The sequence below is a fragment of the Serinus canaria genome, chromosome 7 (assembly GCF_022539315.1).
Source record: "Serinus canaria isolate serCan28SL12 chromosome 7, serCan2020, whole genome shotgun sequence".
In the NCBI taxonomy this organism is placed as follows: Eukaryota; Metazoa; Chordata; class Aves; order Passeriformes; family Fringillidae; genus Serinus; species Serinus canaria.
This window is the reverse complement of record NC_066321.1, coordinates 6,658,603-6,680,643: the sequence shown is the minus strand read 5'-3', so window position 1 is coordinate 6,680,643 and position 22,041 is coordinate 6,658,603. Positions and strand designations below refer to the sequence as shown.

The following is a 22,041-nucleotide window of genomic DNA, read 5'->3' as shown; positions in this document are numbered from 1 at the left end:
GTTTTATATTTTTGAAAAACTTTCTCATTAAGGTGTAGTGAGTATTTTGAGCATGAACATGTTTGGATCTTTCCTTAGAACTTGTGTTTATTTTTGGCTGTCTGTCTGTCTGGAGTCCAGCACAATTGCTGAAGACCACATTTAGTGTGTTGACCATGGATTTAACAGGGGATTTGATAGCTGGGCATCCACATTGATGAGAGCTTTCTTGCTGTCGACAAAGAAGGTTTTGAGTTTCCTCTGAGAGTTGGACAGAGCTCCTGTTGAGACTAGCTTGGTTTTCCTCTTGGACAGACCACAAGATGTGATGTAACAGGCTGATTTGTGGTTAATAGCAGTGGGTGAGATTGGAGCCTGGAGTATCAGCTTGATGCAAGAAATGAGCTAATGGATCCAATTTCTATGTAATAAACTTAGTCATTCTTGGAGTGCCTCATAATTTGGTTGCTTTGATTATAGGCTGAGGTTAATTTTATTATTCATTAAAAATAAATAAAGCTTTCTGCATAAGCTCAGAGCAATGCTTGCAGCTCTTGCTGCCACAGATACTCTGTGCACTAAAGAAGTGGGAGAGCATTACCAGAACATGGGGTTGCTGTGCAGGAACCAAGGAGGTTTTGCTGTGGAGATCATCCAGGTGATCTGAAAAGGGCGAGGCCCTGCTTCTCTGCAGGTGCCATAGTTTCACCCTTCAGAGCAAAAGTGTCACATGTAAAATTGAGAATGACAGAAGATGATGTCATACATTAGCCTTTCATTGGGGGGAGTTGCAAGGAGGGGAAGCGAAAAATACATGTACTTTATCCACACTAGAAACAGGATAAAACTTATTTGCCATGAGTCCTGTTTTTAGAATTCATTAAAAATAATGAAGTAACTTAAAGGTTTGTTTGTGCAGTGGGCTTCAGGGACTCTTGAAGCCATGAAAGCATGCTCATGGGTACTTTTTCACTGGTTTTAGGGATTTTGTAGATGATGACTGGGGCTCTCAGGCTCTGTAAGTTACTTTCTTGCAAAAAAAGAAAAAACCAACCAAAACCCAGAAAAAACCAAAAACTATTTCTTAATCTCTTGGTCAGCATGCTGACATTCCAAAATGTTCTTTTCAATGAGAAAATGCTATTTTGGGCATATGGTTTAATGCAGCAGCAAGACGAAGGTTATTAATATTCCCTGTCCTTTGACTGTAAATGGCTGTAAAAATGTTCAAGGTCAGGAACATTTCTGATTTCCTGAAGTTCATTGAAGTCCCGTTCCTAGTCCTAACATTCATTCAGTTTATTGAAAGAAGATCAGGTTGGTTTGTGATTATGTTCTTAAATGCAGTAAACAGTGTATGTACCATAAGGATTTCAACACATAAGGATTTTTCCTTATGGATTTTCTTCTGATCCTTTTTCCCCTTATCTGTTGTGTTCTTTCCTTTTCTACTCTTTCCTCCCTGAAACATCACACTAAGCAACCAGCGTGAAAGGAAGAACATCAGCTGGTTTAGTTTTTGTAGGACTGAACTACAGCAAGTGATGTGCTAGGTAGACAATTTGAAACACTTCAGAGTGCTCTGTGAAAGCACAGACCCACATGGGGGAATTAAGGTGGGATGCCACCCAAATTGTTTCTAAGTGGGGGAATTTATTTTTGAAAGCAAAGGCAAGCTGCTTGCTCAAGATGAAAATTTACTTGTTTTTATGGCACCTTATCAGCGACTGTTTTCCCTTTCTTTAACTTTCATCCCACCACCTCCTGCCAATTTGTACTACATGCACATGCACAAAAGCAAACATGCCTCCCCAACCTAAAAAAACCCCAAACCTGGAATATTTATATTCTTAGTCTCCCTCAGTCCATCTGTCCTGCTGCTTCTGTTGTGACCCAGTGTTGTTTTGCTTTTCTCACTTCATGGGATTACATCCCAAATTGCCACTTCAGGCACAGTACATGGTGCCACATCAGCTGTAGAGGGGTGGTGAGCGAGAAGACACAATGACATCTGTCAGCTAGAAGAAGAGAATGGGCTGGCAGAAACATTGCTGAAAATAAAATTGAGCAGCAGTAGAAACAGCAAAACTAAGACTCCATCATACAGTTAAGGGAAATTGTTTCATGCATTTATTTTCTATATTAAGTAATGTAAATTATAAAATGTGCAGTTAGCAAAAGTAGGCATAAATCTGGTATAGTTGCATGATTTTTTTCAGCTACCTCTCTTCCTGAGGAGCCTGTGAGGTATGTAGGGAATATGTACAGCTTCAACAGTTGGAAGCCTTCACCTAGACCTAGGACTTGCAGATCTGAGTTAGTATTATCAGCTTTGCTCACAGGCTTCTGCTCCTTCCAGGATGTTCTATCAGCTTTTTTATCAGACTTCTGCCTTTTATTGGACTGATCACAACTGAATGAAGAAAGTTTGCTTAAATATTAACAATAGTGTTTTGAGGTGGCTTCAAATTTATGACTTGACCTACTGAAATGAATGTTCTTTTGTTTCTGTTACCCACTCAGGCAGGATACAGCCCTTGGCACCCTTAGCAGGTGTGGTTGTCCTGCTGTCTGACCTCTGCTTTATTCCTTTGACGTGGTCTGTGGCTGAACAGCAGCTAAACTGCTTCTGAACACTCAGTATAACTGAGGCCCTAAGTTTTGTTTAGATGTGTGGATGGTTTCATGTTAATGGAATATATTTCCTAAGTGTATCAGTTAATTACTTGCAGTGTCAGTACTGGAGTCAAGATGTGTGTGGTACAAAGACACTTGACAATGGTATGAGCAGACACCGTGTCTAAATGCAAGTAATCTTATCAGAAATCAGGCTTCTTTTTCTCTTCTCTGATCCTTTCTTATCTTCTACCAACAGAGCATGTGACTGTTCTTTGATTTCACTCGCCTGCATTAAGTAGGAGGCCGTAAGTTGTCATTGTTAATGCTGAGGTTTGAAAGAAGGAAAGGTAGATTGAGCCTCCAAAAGGACTGAGGGAGCCAGCATCTCACAGTCACAGCACAGATTGCACTGTTTCAGAACACAGACTGGCCAGCTGGGGTGGGACAGCTGCTGGGATATTCCCCCAGGAATAAACAACTGCAATACCAGGAAATCCAGTAATTTGCATTTGGTTGGGGTATAGTGCACATCTGTTCAGGCAATACAGCTGCAGTAGGAGACTGTGGTTAACATCAGCCTGCAATTCCAGTTTATGTATGCTGGAAGTGTGTCTGGCTTAAACTCTTAAAACGTAGCACTCCCAGTTTGGACTCATTACTCCTAGAAAAGAGGTTTTAGGGGATTTTAGGACATATTGCATCAGTTTCTGCATGAAGCCTGACTCCTGGCACCCCTTAGCAGAGGAGGTCTGGGATGGGGCAGGTGTTTTCACTCACCCTGGGTTTGCTGGCTGTAGCTGTGGTGTGCTGGCAGCCCACTGGCTTCCCACTTGAATTATCATCAGCGTTTAGGTTAGCACGCCCTTGGTAAGAATAGAGGCGGTTCAGATCCCGGTGTTTGTCCTTGGCTGCTCTGTAACAACTTGTAACACGGAATCAAACAGTGCAAACAGAAGGGCGGCTTGCCCTCTTCAGGAAACAATGTGGAAAAGAGGTCAGGCAGGGTGGCATGAGTGCACCTGAATACACATTGTTAGCGTCTGCATGGATATATGTAAGAGGAGAATGAGAGATTGCTGTGGCTGAAGGTTTAGGAGGCTGATGGAACAAAGCAGTTTAAAACCAGCTTTGAACTTTATAACAAAACTTGGGTAAATTGACATTCATTGACTATAGCTGTTACTAAAGGCTGGGTTTTACTCATCCCTGGTCATTACTACTGCATAGTCAAAGCAATAAGTGAGTAAAAGTTTCATTATAAATTGTGAGCAGAGGGTACCACAGAGCTGGTGCCATGGATTTAGCACTGATGGCCCTGTCACAGGTGCCATTGATTATCCTAAGCAGTACTATGCCTCCTTTTCAGCTTTTGCTGCTGTTAAAAGAAACGCAGGGTTTTTTTCCAAATTTCAAGGTTGTGTCTTATCATTGACTAGTGTTTGACCATTTCTGAGTAACTCACAATTTTGGGGCCTCTTCTTTCAACCTGTGCCTGTATTTCCAAGCCCTTGGTTCTTATCTCATATTGAAGCTGTTTGCTGTAACAAGAGGCACCTGGTACCCAGCTCTAGCTCATGCTGTTATTCCTAGAGCAATTTCTTAAGCATAAGAGGCCAGAATTTGGGACTTGCATGTTTGGCATTGGAATACAGGACTTTTCCTAGCAGTGGCAATACTGTTTTTACTGAGCCACTGGTACAAAAATACTTATAGGCTGTTTACTTGTCTTGATGTGTAAGGTTGCTTAGGTTTGAGTTTATAACAAACCAATCAGTAAATACCACTCAAGCTGCTGTTTTTATGGGTGCAAGAGCTTCTGCTTTGGCTACAGGCAATAAAGGTTTTAGAACTGTGTAGCTACTGATGAATGGTGCATTCAACTGATGAAGAGTTTAATCCTGAGTATCCTGATTTAATTCTGAGTATCCTGAGGATAGTGGTGTTCCAAGCTTACCCTAAGTACCATTTCTAATATAGGTACAGATTGGACAGAGAATATCAAGTTGTGTATATGTACATACTTATAAAGAGACTTAGCTTAATCTCTTGTAGATGATTAATTCTCCTCCTTAAAAAGTGAAGAGGAATGTGTGGATATATGTCACTAAAATCTGTTCACATGAAGATGAACTGTTTGTACTCTATTTTTAGCATTAAAAAAAAAAAAAGGTAAAATCTTAAAATGCTGAGAAATATGTGGTTTGCACCCCTGACATACAGATCACTTTAATTAGGATACTTATCTGAGATGCTTCTTGATAGTGTGAGGCTTCTTTTGTAGCAATGACATCAGTATGGTAATGTTATCCTCTCTAACTAGAGAATTGACCAGCTGTTGGACAGGATTTATTAAATACAGAACAGAAAAATTGTGCTTCTGATGAAGTTATATAATAGTACTTGTAGTATTTTGAAATTCTTATGCCTGGTTAAATGTGTGTAAGGTTAGCCCTTTTTCAATGAAATATGTGAATAATATTTGTTCAGGGTAGGGGCAATTGAGTGCTAAATTGTGATTTGTTTTTCACAGAAACTGTAACTAGTCTGTTTAAAAACAACCCCAAACACCTGCCTACCACCCTACAGAATGTTGTTTCAGTTGTGGTGGGATTTTGGTTGGTTGGAGTTGAATTTGAGAAAGAATATGACAAAGATTCTGTTTATTAGAGGTGTTCTTGCCTTATGTATCCTTTCACTTTCATCCTGTTTTTCACACTTAGTGTTTAGTTTTTGTCCATTAACTGCTCTTAAGTCAGGAGGAATTATCTTCTTAACAGTTTCACAAACAGACTCACAACTAAAGCATCCAGTTTCCAGAGGGTGCTGGAATTATTTCAAGAGATGTCTTAGAGTGGGACCACATTTTTCCAAAGCTTAAAAAAAGGGGTGGGAAGTGTGTAAAACAAAGCACCTGTCATTCTTTAGAAGCACAAATAAATGTGGGTGTCCATATCCTTGTTAGTTATGTGCATTTGGAGACTAGCCTAGGAAAAAGCCTTAGTAATTAACAGAATGACCTCCTTTGGAACGTTTATAAGATGTGCAGGAGAATAAGGATAATACATTACCACCTGGAGTTTTAGGATGTCTTACTTGGTAGGGCAGAAAGACAACTTGTCAGTCAAAATCCATCAGTGATTATGGTAGACAAATGAGTGTTTATTACTTCAGCTCTTGCTCAGTTCAGTTACTAATTTCCTGTCAAAACAGAAATACATGGAGACATTTCTGTGCTGCTGTCTTCATGCATTCCACATCACCCCTTGATATCTTCTGTCCACTGTCCACTTAGGTACCAAATAATGGCTCATTATAGGTATGTGGTAATTATTAACTGGGGAATAGTTGTGTTGCAGTCCTTGACAGCTGTCAGATCTGAGATTAGTCATATAAAAATTTATTAAATATATACCAAAGTTAGTGCAGCTGCCCATGGGAGAGCTGGGCTTCTGCTGTGCATTTTATAAACCTCCATGGCCACCAGCAGGGCTGTAAAGTTAATTAGTTAAGTACATGTTGTTGGGAGCTCATCAAGTTGCTGGCCACTGAAATTGCTTCAGGAAAAATAAAGCTGCTTGGTGATATTTGGGTTTGGGGTTTTCTGCTTGTTTGTCGAAATAGTGGGGGCCATTCTTGCATCTGTCATTGCATTTTAGTCCTTTCTTATAGCAAAAGTTTAATATTTGCTGTTTACCTTCTTACAGTTTTTAAGTGGATTTAAGATTTATTTTTCTGCTGATAAATGGAACAGAAAAGTCAACACCTCTTTAAGGAGATCATTCTCATAGTTCAGTGTCATCACACTACTTCTTATACCATCTTTCTTTCTGTTCTAGAATGTGAAAAAGAAGGCTGTGAAATACTTGCATTTTTAATTGCTGTTTTTAATGTTAATTATGTTCAGAGGTGGTTTTTTTCCATTATCAACTAGTCATAAACAATCATTAGCACTTGTCTGTTAAAACATGGTGATGATAGGTTTACTTTCTTATTCAGTGTTTTCTGCTTCACAAACAAGTGATAATTGAGGAAAAAATATTGACTGTTTAACCACAGATCTTATTGCTGTAGAGGATGTTGTCAGTGCTTACTTGAAATTAAGTCACTGAAGGAGTTTATCTGGAATATTTTAGATTTTTTTAAAAGTCATTATATTGTTTTAGACTATGGAATTTTCTATATTTTATTGCACCCAGTATTGCAGAAGAACAGTAAAACTTTCAGTTTTTAATGAACTAACAATATTCTACTATTCAGCCAGACCAAAAACATCACAAGACTAGTTAAACAAACAGAAAGAAGTAAATTTTCTCCCTGCCATTTTTTGGAAAATTAACTGAAATTTATGTAGAGCAGTATACATACAGCATACTCAATTTTCTCTGTTGAGACTGTTCATTTTCTTTCCTGATATATTTTCAGTGTGAAAAAAGCCAACTTGAGGGCTTTGTGATGTTTTTCACTGTACTTGCAATTAATTTCTCTTCCCCATTCCTCCTTAAGGTAAAGATGGTTGCAGATTGTTCTTTTAGCAGTGTGAGTGCTCGGGTCAGTGTCTGCCTTGCCTGCTTTTAGTTTAAGTCATGTGCCTTCACTTCTACAATCAATTTAATCAGTGATGTGCAGTGTGCACACTCAAGTCACACTGAAGATTAGTACTCCAAAGGTGTTTCTGTCCCACTGCACGACTCCTGGTTTGACTGGAAGCAGAAGATCTGCAGGGAATTTTAAAAAGCAGGGAGCACTACTAGCAGGGATCTGAGTAATTATCCTCTTAAAACAGAGCAACATCTGCATTATCTGTGCAAGCAGAGAATGGAAGGGAACATTATGTTCTCTAATCCTGTCTGGGAGCATTATGGAGTTAAAAGGATAACATTTTACCAAATCTGTGTTCTAACATGATAGGTTACACTTAATTACCTTTAATTATCTCTCTTCTAGTTGGACTTTAGGCTAAGGACCCTGCCTCTAACTCTCATCACAGATCATTTCTTGCCTTTGAATTCTTTATGCCAGGTTTATAACTGAGTTTACCTTGAAAAGTTGGTCCTACTGTATCTTGAAGGCCTTTATTACAATTCCTTTTCCCTTGTGTATGAAAAGCTCTGAGAATGTTAGTTTATATATAAAAGACATGTTGCTGCAATCAGAAGTTTGTGTTTTCAATTTAGCTGCAAAGAGCAGCCTCATTGGAGTATGTTTTATGGCTGAGGAGTAGCTATGCACAGCAGAGGCCACACAGGAGCAGGACATTATTCCAGCCTCCCAACTGCTTGCAGTGGAAGCCAGGAGAGTGTATTGGCTTAAATAATGTAGATTTCTTCTTTCCTCTTTCCCCCTGAGGGAGTCTGATTTCCTGATCACCTATCTAGCCATATGCTGTAGCTCCTGCCAGGAACTCCGAGCAGTGTCACTGCCAGCTAAAATTACTTGTTTGCTGAGAACTGAATTACATTGAGAATTGTCTTAAATTGCTGCACTGGCAACATCACAAAGTTTTGCATACACACACAAATAAATATGTTACAGCAGCCTTACTTTGAAATACAGCCTAGAAACCACTTCAGGCAGGGAATTTGATCCAGATCCTGTGAGGTGTTCTCCACCTGCTCAGGCACATCACCCCTGCTTTGTTGTCCTTCCAGGGCTTTTCTCAGCCCCTTTTTGCTCTGGCTGCTCCAGTGCAATGACGAGACATGCAGATGAACCATTTCCAAAGCAAGCACGTTGTCTGCTCCTGGTTTGTACCAGTTAGAGGGGAGAACTGGAGTGGGTAGTAAAAACTTCAGGTATGCTAACTGTGCTTTTCTCTCTTCTCTTGCAACAGGATGGAACTGAAACACAGATATGTGTTGACAAAGGAGTTGGAATAAGACTGAGTCCTGCTCTGTGATCTTTATATACCTGGACCATGAACTTGCTGTTTGGCTTCATGCTTTAGGAACCTTTGCAGTAACAGTGTGAAGCTGTTGGGAATCATGGCATTCTCTCCATGGAAGCTGTCCTCTCAGAAACTAGGCTTTTTTCTGGTGACTTTTGGTTTTATTTGGGGAATGATGCTTCTGCATTTTACCATTCAGCAACAAACACAACACGAAAGCAGTTCAGTCCTGCGTGAACAAATTTTGGATCTCAGCAAAAGATACATCAAAGCATTAGCTGAAGAAAATAAAAATGTAGTTGATGGGCCTTATGTTGGGACAGTGACAGCATATGGTAAGTGTTTTTGTTTTAAAAAGCTTTTTTGGTGTTTTTGGGAAAGTTGGGAGGCTTTTCAGTTTTTGTGTCAGTGATGCAAGAAATTCCCTGTGGAAAAGCTTGCCTTAGTTTAAAATGGAGACCTGCTATTTATTTCTTCTTTCCCATTTCCCTTCTTTGCTCAGTCAATTTACTCAATGTTTAAGTTTATTTATCTGGTATAATCCTAAATTAAACTTAAGTATATCCTATTTGCCTTAGGGCAGAAAACTCGGTGAGTTTTAGTGCTTTGTTTGGCAGTTGTTTTTAATGCTTACTCTCTTCCAGTTTGTACATGAGAGTTAAGTTTTTGTGCATGTGTCAGACAAAGCAAGCAGAAAAGAATGAAGCAAATTACCTGAAAATATTACTAAAAAATAAAATATAATCAAATTTCAGGTTAGGTGTGGTTCCTTTTCAGTCTGTTAAGATCACATAATGCACCTTACTTGTTTAGCAATTTTTAGACTCGCTTGCTTTCCAACTTACCTATGCACTTCCAGAATATCTGGAAAACAAATTAGTCATTTAGATTTGTTTGCTTTTATAGTCGTCTTAATATTCAGCTCTGAAGGAATTGAGTAGATTTTGAATGCTTGGAAAAAGAGTATAGACTAGGATGCAACAGATAGAATAGCTGCACTTTTTTCTCTAGTTTTCTCTTCTCTTCTAGTTTTCTCTTTTTTTGGTGCATGCAATGAAAATGTCCTGCTGGAAGGTCCTCTCTGTGTCTTGTTTCTGTCTCCAGTCCTTTTTCCTCTAAGAAGCAAATCTTTGAGTTGCTGTGCATTTGTTTGCCTGTAAGCATGAGATTATTATCCCCAACATAGCTAACAATGAAATGCCTTCCTTGCTTAAATAGCAACCCGCCCTTATTCTGTAACTCCAGATTTGTGGCTGTGTGTGGAGCTGTGCTGGAACTGTAGCCTTACAAAGCAGCACAAGCAAAACTAGATCAATATTTGGGCTGAGGATCTCTGAGCCAGTAGAGATCCTCAGAGCATTGTGTGATTAGGCTCAAAACAGAACTTTATCTGCTGTACAGCCATTACCAGTGTCCTGTGACTGTGCAGGGGTGCTTGATGATGGATGAATTGAGAAAGAAAACAGACAACAAAACCCAAACAATCTGGCGCCAGATATTGAAGGTAACTGGATTAATATGGGTACAGGATATCTATAGGCAAAGCTCCCCCTGCAGCTTGTTGCCTGTGGCATTAATTTCCTGTTCCAAATCCTGCTGGGGAATAAGTTGACTTGCCTCCAAGCACTGGTCAAGTTCCCAAGGAGAAGTTAAACTGCGTTTGGAAGTGGGTGAAATAACTTTGTGACACTTCTGTGGAAGGAAAGCCAAGGTTTGTGTAGCAATTTCAAGTCCATGGCTGACAATATTTTTAAGATTAAAGATTTAATTTTTAAGTTTGGCTAGGTGTTTTTAGCAAAGTAGTTTGGGAAAATGGAAAAGAATGGTAATGCAGTTATTTAAAATATTTCAGGGAAAAGTGCTATAGTGAGTGAATGACATCATATTAAATAATAGTTTATGAAACTGGGTAAGGTAATTACTTAATAAGTTAATTTGTCCTGTTTGGCATACCAAATGACTTGCTGCTAGCAAATAATCAGGTTAGCTCTTCACAAATAAACACATTAATGACTGATGTTAATAATAATTGCTAGAGGTTTCTTCAATATTCTGTGAAAATCAATGCTCTTGCTTATTTAGCCTTTTTATGTTTCTTAATGTTATCCTGCTTTAAGTGAGCACAGTTGTGATTTCCATGTTCAAGAATAAATTAAATGTTTGCTGGGTTTGACTGCTTTTACCTGCCTGAAAGGTTTTCAGTCATTCCTTGACTGTGGTTGCACAGCTTGTTTACTTTCTCACTTTTTCTTTCTGCTGTGTATTCACCTGTCAGGTGGGTGGCTCAAATATTTTCCTTTTAAAAGTTACAGTTCAGATACACCCAGTGAATGTTAGATTTTTCTTTATGGCAGTAAACAGTTCTTTTACAAAATTCTGTGAATCTGTGCTTCTGCCCTCCCCTACTCAAAGTAGCCTCCAGTTCCCTTTTTGTTCTGACAAGATGTCTCTCAGATCAGTGTGTTGGTCAGAATTAAGGAATAATAATTTTGAACCTCCTTTGTCTTTATGATCAGTGTATGCTTTTATGTAGGCTATGTTTTTGCTACATTTTTCCTTGATTTTGTTCTTCCTTCTGTACCGTGGTTTTGCTCCTGTTAAGTCCAGGGTTCCTTTTCTTCTGCACACTATGCCATTAAATAACTTCTGGACCACTTTTAAAAGAGTCCAGATGTGTGGGACTAGTGCTTCAGATTCCACCTTCTGGTCTTTACAGGACAAAGGAAAACACAGTTAAGATGAGAAAGGCTTTCTATATGGCACCATGGAATAAATTTCATTCTCCTTTTGTTTGGGGAAAACTATTATAAGCTTTCTAAAGTAATACATTTTCTTATTTAGTCTCTCATTTGCACAAGAATTGAGATAGTCATGGGAAAAATAAAAAATAAGCACTGAATGAATATGTCAAAAATACAACTGCTGTAGAGACAGTGGAGTCTCTTCAGATGTATGGAAAAGTTTTTTGTTACAGATCAGAATGTTATTTGGTTTGAAAGTTGTGTAAAACAGAAAATACATTATACCAAAACATATGCAATTATTTTATGTAATTAAATGGAAAAATAATGTAAATTTCTTGTACCAAATTCTTTAATCTTTACAAGGGTAAATGAACAAAGGACAATAGTTTCATCTTCTTTGACTTGTTGCCATTATAATTCTACAGTTTTGTCTGATAGTGGTCTAGTTTTCCCCTCTTGCCCTCAGTTCTTTTAACTTGCCAAAGTGTCTTGTGTTCGTTCAAGGAATCTGAACAAAATGAAAGCTAAGGAAAAAAATAAGAAAATAAGAAAAAAAAAAAAAAGGAAAAAATAAGGAAATAAAAAAATAAGGAAAAATAAAAAATAAGGGGAAAAAAGAACTCTCTCCATGTTGTCATTTGATATGCAAATTCCTGTTATTGTTCATTGCCTTCCATGCCACGGAAGCTCTCTGTCAGACCAAACAGAGATAATCACCAGCAGACTGAAGAAAGGTAATGTGATTTTTGGTGTTGTGTGAATACAACAGAAAGGTTGAACTTAACTTTTTTTTAGAAATTATTATCTGTTTTTAATTTGTCAGTGCAGAAGCTGGTTACATGGAGGAGATGGAGGGGAAGGTTTTTGTGCTGGCTTGAAGCCATGCTTTTTGGGAAGGGGATTTTTGTTCCCAGGTGACAGAGTATCAACAGACTGTTCCTCTGATAGTGTTTGAATATGGATTTAGGTTTAGCCTCATTATTATTTAAGCAGCTTCTTATTACTTGAGCCATTGCAAAGCAAGCATTTTTCTGTTCCTGTCAAGCTCACATTTCACTTTGAATGTTGATATCTACAAGTAGCACTGTGCTTCATAAAATATACAGGCTGACAAGTTCCATGGCCAAGGAAACTTGGATCTGAGGCTGAACAAAGTGGGGAACATGAGTGCATAGAGCTGCTAAAGGCAAAGATTTACACTGAGAAAATGTGTGTGTGTCTGTGTGTGTGTGTATGTATCTCTCTATATATATGGATATATATCCAGTCTCATTCTTGTATCTGTTGTTTGGTTCTGTCTGACAAGTGTGCACTGCATTATGAAGCAGTTTAACTTTTCATTTTCACTTGCAGATTTGAAAAAGACCCTTGCTGTCCTGTTGGATAATATCTTGCAGCGCATTGGGAAGTTGGAGTCCAAGGTGGAGAATCTTGTACTTAATGGAACAGGAGCAAACTCGACCAACAACACCACCACTTCTGCTCCCAGCTTAGGAGCAGCTGAAAAGCTTAATGTAGCAGGTGTGTATGGCAATTACTAAAATTATTTATGAGCTGTTTCATCTGAACCTTTTCTCTCTTGAGCATAAGAGTGTTAGATATTTGGAATGTCTTAGAAAACAAAATTCATAGTCTAGCCTTTATCAATGACAAACTGAAGTCCAAGCTTAGTGGAAGCTCTTTTTTCTGTGGTAACTTGAACACATTAGAAAATCAAAGTCTCTTTTTAAGGGAGTAGTTCACCCATTTATAGTAAATGTTTCATGCTTTAAATGGTTGCATTTTAGAATGATGAAACTGGGGAGATCTTTTCTCTCAAAGCCTAACTATTTAGGTTGGTATCAATCTGCTCTGCCATTCTACCATATGCACTTTATTGATTATTTACTGAAAGAAAACATTTGTTATATTTGTTAGTCATGATTTAAAAATGTCTTTCCCTTTAATGGCTCTTAGGATTTGACACAGAGAGATCACCTGCATTCAGTTAAAATAAAAACATGTTTTGAGATGGCACTTGAACTCATTCATTTTGTTTGCAATGAATGGACTGTTTTGTTCTGCCACCAAGTTGAAAGAGATACTGGCAGTCCTGACTCATAGGAAAGTCTGAGTGTAAGTCCAATGATCTTTGCAGTCCCAAAGGAGAACAGAGCGGAAGAGTTAAGGCAATTTGGTAAATAAGTTGATAACTGTGCTCCTTGTCTTGTCTGTCCTTGGGTTTCCTGCAAAAATAAATGTTTCTGTTGAGAAGGTGTTACTTGCTGAAATTCTCAAAACAGAGAAGCAAATGCTGCCTTTGGTAGGGAAGTGCCACTGGAACAATTCTAGGAAAGCAGACTGGCAAGTGATTGCCTGATGACCGTGTGGCAGCAGAGCTGCTCTCAGCTGCTCAGTCCTGACTGCATTTATCTGTACCAGGGTGCTACAGTCATATTATCTCTTGCTCAGACAGACCTTTCCCTCCCCAGTCTGCCTTGCCTTGGTAGAATTGAAGGCAGGTCAGGAACAAGTACCTGAAGAGGTGCAGCCCCTGGGGTGCTGACAGGCTGTGCCACCTTTCTGCCACAAGGCATCCAGCACAAGATCTTGGGAAAACTTCCACTGAGATGGAAAGTGAATGAGGACAGCACTGTCAGAGTTTCTGGGCCATATATATATAAAATGAAAAACATCCCTGTATGTTTTCTTTTCATAGCTCGACAAAAGAGAGTTATTTCCTTAGGTTTGCAGATAATTGGAACATGTATACTCATGTTGTTGCTTTAAAATTTATAGGCAAAGGTTCATTGTTCTTACCTGAAAAGGAAACATCTTTCATCAGTTCCTAGGGTGATTATAATGTTGTTTATTATTCTTGGAGTGGACTAGATTCACAATTTTGCTATTCAGGAGCAACATTGAAGGAGCCTGGTAAGAGTTTTCCAGTGTTTGCATTACTTTGTACTGCCTGAGGCTTGCTCTGTAGCAAAGAACACAATTCCTCTCATCAGAGCCACAGGCTTTTTACCTTTGACTCCTGGTACCCTGTGTTTAAAATGTCTGAAGCAGCCATTAAACAGCAGCAACAGGAAAAACCCTTAGGGAAGAGCTCCTTAAGGTTCGATTAATGCATTGTGCTGATGGCTGGATGATGTCACTGCTCAGGTACCTCTGCACTGGCTAGTACCTAGGCTTAGAGCTTGAACCTAATCCCTGGGGTAAGTGCCTTGTGAAGCAATCAGTGGCAATTACTCAGATCAGAGGCAGCCAAATGGAAATGAAAACTTGTCTCTACTTCTTCCTTCGTGGCAGTTTCCTGACAGCACACTCTGGAAGCCATATGATTCCAGCATAATTGTAATATAAGTATCTTCTCTGTTGGGAAGGCATTGTTCAGAAAATAAGCTAGGTGAGGGCATTGTGATAATACCAATGTTGGTTTTGTCTGTAATATTTCAATAACATCCCTTTTCAATTGTGTTAGAGCAATTGAGGTAATGTGAAAATTGTGGTGAAGGCATTTTGTTGCCCAACAGTTTGTCATTTTACTGGAGTTGAAAGAGGTATGTGTACAAATACAGATGATACTTTTCTTCATAACATTCAGCTGTTGCACTATGAAGTGATCACAACAAGCATGTTAGGATTACCCTGCCTCTCTTTACCAGTTGTAATATTTTAATGCTGACTTTAGACAAATTCATGTTAGTGATTGTTAATAATTTTGGTCTTTCTGTCTGGACAACCATAGTGTTTGTGAAGGGTCTGATTAACGTAATGTTTAATAATTTTTATCATATTTTTTAAAGGCTTCTTGAATTGCTGCTTAAAACTCTGCAGTAAATTGTGTTTTATAGCCTTATTTGTCAGTGAAACAGTGCAATGTCATTAGCAGATTTTTCTACAAGAGTCCTGCTTCCAGTGGAGCTACATCATGCAATAATATAAAGATGCTTATAAAGCTTTGGCTGTTTGGTTTCAAAAGCAATAAAAATGTCTATCCTTCTCTCTCTTTATTCTGTTTATCTAAGTTGTATCTGAAAAGCTTCTGAGATATTTGATAGCCATCCTTTTTGCATCTGTGGGAAGTAATGTATTCCCATCACACAGGAAAGTATTAATCTAAACTTTGAGTGCCTAGGACATAAGAGTTCTCATCAGCCTTTAGAACAGGAAGCCTTGAGGCACTGCCACAAATGACACCCTAAACAGATTTAAAGTTGATGTTGTAGATATGATTAAACAGAAATTGGGGAAATACAAACCCATGGCATTTTGAAGCAGAGCTTGTCTACAGGGCTGCTGCTGTTGTAGCTGCATCTTTGGTTCATGTGACAGGCACAAGATCAGTTTGGTTTAGGCAATTTAGTTTTTAACAGTTGTGCTTTTCCAAAATAATGATAAAAGAAATCCTTGATTTTTGTGGGGCAGAATTGCACTATCATGATTCATCATATAGGGAGATCTGCACAAACATGATCAGAGAATCAGTCCTCTGTTTTCTACATGTGATATTTTTGGTAAGCAGTGGGAGTGGGATTAGTGTTGTGTTGTGGGATGGGTTTCTTTAGAGGTGGTCATTGCTCTTTCTGTGCTTGTTCAGTGACAAGCTAAATTTTTGACAATCTTGACCATCTAACACCCCAGCTATAATAATTGTACTGAAAGCTCTGCCAGACTTGTTGTTTACAAAACATTCTTTTGCCTTGAAAAGTGCTGCTTTGAATGATTTTAATTGTGTATCTTTGATCCCACAAAAATGAGCCAGTGAAGGTTTGGGTTAAATCCTCCTCAGCCTTGCCCTTGTACACAGGGCGTGCTGGGAGGACCCTTGCAGAGCCTAAGGACAGCCCAGGCTCAGGCTGCTGCAGGGAACACTGCACAGTGAGGGAGGACATTGCTGGTGCATCTGTTCAAAGCTTCCATAGCTTTTCTGCCTTCTGCATTAACTTGTTCTGCTGTGCTGGCTGTTCAGCTCCCTTTTAACAACTTCAGTTTTAGCATCTTTCAAGTCACTCATTAAGATGCAGACTTCAGTGTATACTTGTCATTTAAGACATGATGGCTTGGATGCATGTCAGATATCTGGCATCCTGAATATGTAGCAAGGCAGGCTGACAAGTCAGCTTTGGCAATGCTACAAGAAGGCTTTTTTTTATAATGTTACTATGGTGAGAAGGACCTTTGTCATGGTATTTCCATGTCCTTGTTCCTGAAGCCTTGGGGCAGCCACACTGAAGCCTTTTAGGTCAGGGGGGAAGGACTCAGGTAACCTCAGGATCAGTGGATTTGTTTCCATGGCTCCCTGATTAATTTTGTTGCACAGCCTCATTGGGTTTAGCAGTCTGCAACCACAGTTCCACCATAGCCCTGTGCTTGCAGAGATTAAAAAAGCTAAGATACTGCATATTGGTTTAAATTCCAAAGCTGCCCTCCTGTCTTGAGAGGACTGAAGCAGGCTTTTCTTCAGTCAGCACGGTGTGTTGTGCCTCAGAGCACAAAGTGACTGTTCCCCCCAGGGCACCAGTGTGCACCAGTGTGTACCAGCTGTAGCAGGGTGTGGGACTGCACTGGCTCTGATAGTCAGGATAGCAGCTTCCTGAAGGTGATGTTTTGCTTTGACTCATGTTTATTGTGCCTAATTCATTGTATTCTTTTTCCACACCGTACATGTGTACTTATTAAGATTTCCCCCCCTCCCATAAAGCAGTTGTGTGGAGCTGGGGAGTTTTGTGTGCCCTCATACCTGGCTGTCACAGCACAGTGTGGTGTGTGCAGAGGACCACTGGTGAATATTCTCCACTGCAGTGCAAAGCTGTTTTAATAATGCTGAAGGGGGCTCTTAGTGGTCCCCTGGGCTGCATTTTGATTAACCACTTGACTACTACTTGAATTCTCCTAACACTGCATTGATTTCAGCAGTGCTAATGGAACACAGCAGCACAGCTTGTGTGAGGATGGACTAGAGGTAGAAAAGTTAATTTTCTTTAAATCTTACCAACACTTTGTTACAGAAGTCTCTAAAATGTTGGTAGAAAGCATTTTGTGCTCTGCATTTAAAATCTTGAAACCTTTAGCTCGTTTGGTTGAATATGTTGTTAGTGCTTTCAGCTCACACTGCAAATTCTCTCTTTAAAGAAATCTTACCAGCTGGAGATGAGAAATGTGAATTGAATTGAGAATGTGGTAATTAGTTGGAGAAGGGAAAGAAGACCTTACACAAACTAAACCAGCCTTAACTACAGTCTGTGCCTAACCACAGATACCAGATTTCAGGACTGAAATAGAAACAAGAGAACAGTTTCCTGAATTAAAGTAAGAATAGTACTTATATTTAATGATGAAAACCAGAAGGAGAACAGAGATAAAATTGGTGAATAGATTTGATCAGATGTGATTACTCTGACCTTATAATACTAGAGAGGTTCTGTATTTTATGAAATCTGCTGATGGGAACACTTTTGACTTGAGCTATTATCTGTGCTGTATATCATCAAAAATACTTTAATATGTGCTAGTCTGAAAATCAGATTTTAAGCCTCAAGGTTCCAAAGTACATAATTTTTAGTGTCGTGTTAAATTCTTAATACATTTTTATTCTCAGAAGAACACCAAGCTGGTCCTTAGCAGAGTTGATAGGCTGCTGGTGTCAGCTTGCATTCTCAGCTGTATTGCAGCCTTTTCATTTGCTTTAACCAATATTGCTATATTAAAACTCTTATGACAAACAGAGCACCTATCAAGCAGCACTCACTGCTGAGTGACTAATTATAACTCTTATTCAGAGTACTGTCTTAGTGGAATATTTCTAGACTTCCTAACTGTCTGATGGAGGAAAATTGAAGCAGAATTTTTTTAGCCTATTACAAAGCACATTATTTGAAGAATGTGCAACATAGGAAAGGAAGGAAATATGCATGTAGCACTTACTATTGCTCATTTTTACTGTTTTATTAAAGAGCAACTTGAAAGCAAACAAAAATCAATTCCCTACCACAGACTGTGCTTTTAGCCACATCATTCTCAACGTGGGTGTTGTAAACCTTCCCTATTACAAATAAAACCTGTGGAGTTGAAATGCAGGAGGCAATGAAGAGCTGCATCTGTGAGCTGGTATTTAGGTGCTGGAGGCCTGGGGCTTTAGCAGGTGCAGTGCTCATGGCAAGCAGCAAGAGAGAAGCTTCTTTTCCAGGGCAGGGTTGGTGGCTTAGCTCAGATGTGCCCCGTGGTTGATGCTGACGTGCCAGACTTTGCACTGAAACAACTGAGGATTGTTCACAAGTTCAGGTTCACCTGCTGTGCTCCAACGATGCCTGATGCAAAGCTGTAGATCATTTGTGAAGGGAACATATGGCTCCTTTCTAAACATGAGGATGGAGTTTGGTAGTTAGATTTTAAATATCCCAGGACCTCACAAACAGTATTTAAAGAGGTTTTTTAAAATCTGCAGTTGGTGGGTGTTTTATCAATAGCTTTTTGGGTTTTTTTTTTTCTAGGATGATCTGTACCACCTGCATGCTTTTAGGTTTATAATGTGCTATGTTCATGTTTTTAGTTTGTTAATGCATTGACTTCTAATGTAACATCAAATGAGATAAATGTTTAATAATTATGCCTTTTCATAGCAGCAGTCAAGAGGAGATAAGCTATGCATGAATTCAAAAACACTTAGGTGTGTGTAAAACATAATATAATGGCTCACACAAAGTTTAGGAGAAAAAAGTGTGTTTATTAACTGCTGTTGTTTTGTACTAACTTGACAGCTGTATTTCTAACTTTTTTTGGCTGTAAGTTCTAAGTTTTGGCTGGGAAAGGAGATTTCAGAGCTTGAACTTTAAATTATATACATCCTAATTAAGGGTAAAAATTCTTGTGGTTTCTCAAATACTATTTTCCAACAAAAGTAACTTTAATGTCTGGCTTAATGGAGTTTTCCCCTTCAGGAAAGAATTATCCAACATGAATTTGCTAACAGCATAACACAACTATCCCAACTTTTTAGCAAGAATCCTCATGAGATATTAGGGTTTGGGGTTTTATCTCCAAATGATGACAAACTCCTAAGTCTTGACTTGTATGTTAATGTTTGCTTTTCATGCTTTGGAACATCCTGATGTGTAGATTGGCATCCTCAGGGTTCCACTTCTTCATCTCCCTTGTCTTTATGATCACACTCAGAAGTGTGAATTGCTGGTATCTGGTTGAGCTTGGTCTCAGCTGCTCATGGGAAACACAAGATTTGTTCACCTCTGGATTCCTGTTGAAGGAGAGCCAGCTATGAGGTGTTACCAGCAAGCTCAAGCACACCTCCATGCTGAATTCAGATGAGCAGCAAGAGGAGCAGAAATGTAGCTCTTCATACAGGGTCTGATCATTAAGAAAAAAACTGGGAGGGATGCTTCTCAAGCTAGAACTCCCACTGCCAGTGGCCAAGAAGAAAGGGCATGACCAGAGCAAGTGGTAGTTGACTGGAACTGTCAGGATTATTCACTGGGGAATTCAGAGCTCTGCCCTGAATTCTCAGGCTTATGTGTAGAAACCAGCAGTGACTTGCCCATTTCTGCAGGCAGGTGTTGCTTTGGACAGCAGTCCTTGATGTAGATGTGTTTCCAGTCTGACTGCATCAGCTGGCATCCTGTTCATGGGCACGGAGGAAAGACTGCTTCTCTAGGGAATGCTCAGATGGAACAGAATTGCATTTCTCTCTTCCCTCTCCTGTTCTTTCACATTCATTTCCTCTTGTATGCACATATTGCTATATTTTTTCCTGCTTTGGATAGCAGTTTTATGTCAATTGTTTCATGGGACTGTTCAAGTTTTATAGAATTGCCTTGACTGTGCTATTACCTGATTAATAGCTGAGAAGGAAGCAAGTGAAAGCTGATGTAGGTGTTTGGGATATAGATCCATGGTAAGGCTGGGTGGGAAGATGGGAGTGGGGAGCTGGTGATTGTGTGAAGCATCTCCTCTGTCTGTGGACTATGGTGGAGGAAAAAAATGAACATTTTTTGAGGAAGGTGAATCCTAGGAGTGTTTACTGTTGCTGGCAAGAAGGAGGAAAGATGTCAGATACTCTTGGTAATACTCCCAGACACATTAATATTTCAGCATGGTTGAAGGTGATTAAGGTGGGCATTAGTGTTCCATGTTCCCTGTACAGACAGATTAGCCTGGAGAGATCCATGCTCTGTTTGAGTGTAACCCATCCCTGTGGAAGAGCAATGGTGGGACTGCTCTGAAAAAACCTTAGTGCAGCTGGCCAGAGGGCAGACCAGAAGCCTGAGAAGTCTGTAGCTTGTGCTGAGAAAAATGTCTGTCTCTTCCTTTTTACTTCTTGGGATGGACAGGAGCAGGGAGGGCTGGCAGGGTGTGTGATTGGCAAGTCTCTGTGTGTTTCTCCCATTGCTGATGGGAGCTGTGGAAGTGTGAGGCTGGTGCAGTGTGTGACTGCTGGAAGAGGGGTTTTATTCTTGCAGGTAGATCTTGCAAATACAGGGATCCTGTAAAACCTTGTGAGTAATGAACAGCAGCAAAGGTCTTTGCCTCTCAACAAAAGCATACTGGGATGCAGAGAATGTGTTCACACATGACAGAAGCAAACATGTAAACTGCAGTTGTGTATTTACCAAAAATCAGGCTGTTGTCTGGATTTTGGGGGTTTTTCCTCCATATTTTCTTTCTTTAACAGGCCATGAAATCCCCATTAAAATGAAATATGGTATAAGTGATAGACTTGGCACTGTATGCTGTTAAATAAGGAATTATAGCTTGTGCTTATGTATTACCCTGTACTTAATAGGACTTAAGTAGAAGAGAGGATTTGCTTGACTAACCTTCTGAAGAGGAAAGCCATCATATGATAGCATAATTAACTTGAGATAGAAGACTTTTTTTATTTTAAATGACAAAATTCATGGCTCATTCTTGTTGGCAAGCTACACCCAGGCATTCAGCATTTTCCACCCTAAATTTAGTATGGTGCTGAAAGTTAAACTTTTTCTAGGGTTATGCTGCATCTATGATGTTGTACCAGAGATTTCAGAGGTCTTTTTTTCCTTTAGGAAGATCTTGAAATTGACATGCCTTATGTAAAACTGTTATTTTGCATTCCACCTTATGAGTTAGGAGGAGAGAGGGAAAAAAGAAAAGCCCATGAACTCTTTTAGACCAAAAAGGTCTTCTAATGGAATTTTACTGATTATTGAAAATTACCATATAGGAACCATGCCTCTTTATTACTTTTAGATCTCAGGTACTGAATCTGGTGTGATGCAAGTGGAAGGTCTGATTCCTGAACTGCAGTGTAGCAAATAGTCCTATTATTATGTAGTTCTACTGGCTGAATTGAGAATATATTTCAAATTGCTGCTATCTGTATGCATGCTCTGTATGTTCTTATTCAGAGCAGAAATCAGAGCCTTAGATGTCGGTAGTGTGGTCTGCAAGAACCCCACAAGGATAAGAAGATAGGCAGAATATTTGGAAAGTGCTTATTGATTTGAAATTACAAAGTCATTGTACAAGCTACTTTGCTTCGGTGCTATTGTCCCTGGCAGTACAGCTCAGTTTGTCAAATCTCTCCTGCTGCAGAGACTGACAAAGAAGTGGGGACTTCCTGCCATGGCTCTTCTTTCCCCCATCAAGTTCATTTTGCAATGCTTGGCTTACATTTCAAGTTTTATCTGTAAAAGAAGCTATTTGCAAAAGAATGAAAAATAGATAGATCAGGTTGTGGGTTTTGCATATAATAATATAATGCAACACTTTAACTTTTACCCACAGATTTTTGTCACCATTTTATTCTAATACTGCCACTTTTTTTTTGTATTTTCT

The 22,041-nt window shown here is 39.2% G+C and overlaps 1 protein-coding gene across 1 annotated transcript in view; it reads left to right on the top strand.

The window, feature by feature from the left end:
• Positions 1-22,041, top strand: part of MGAT5 (alpha-1,6-mannosylglycoprotein 6-beta-N-acetylglucosaminyltransferase) — a 110,938-nt gene that overhangs the window by 33,664 nt on the left and 55,233 nt on the right. The window contains exons 2-3 of the mRNA XM_030241545.2: positions 8,429-8,817; positions 12,580-12,747. Coding sequence (XP_030097405.1) covers positions 8,580-8,817; positions 12,580-12,747 — 406 coding nt within the window. The 5' untranslated portion in view covers positions 8,429-8,579. The remainder of the gene's footprint in view (positions 1-8,428; positions 8,818-12,579; positions 12,748-22,041) is intronic.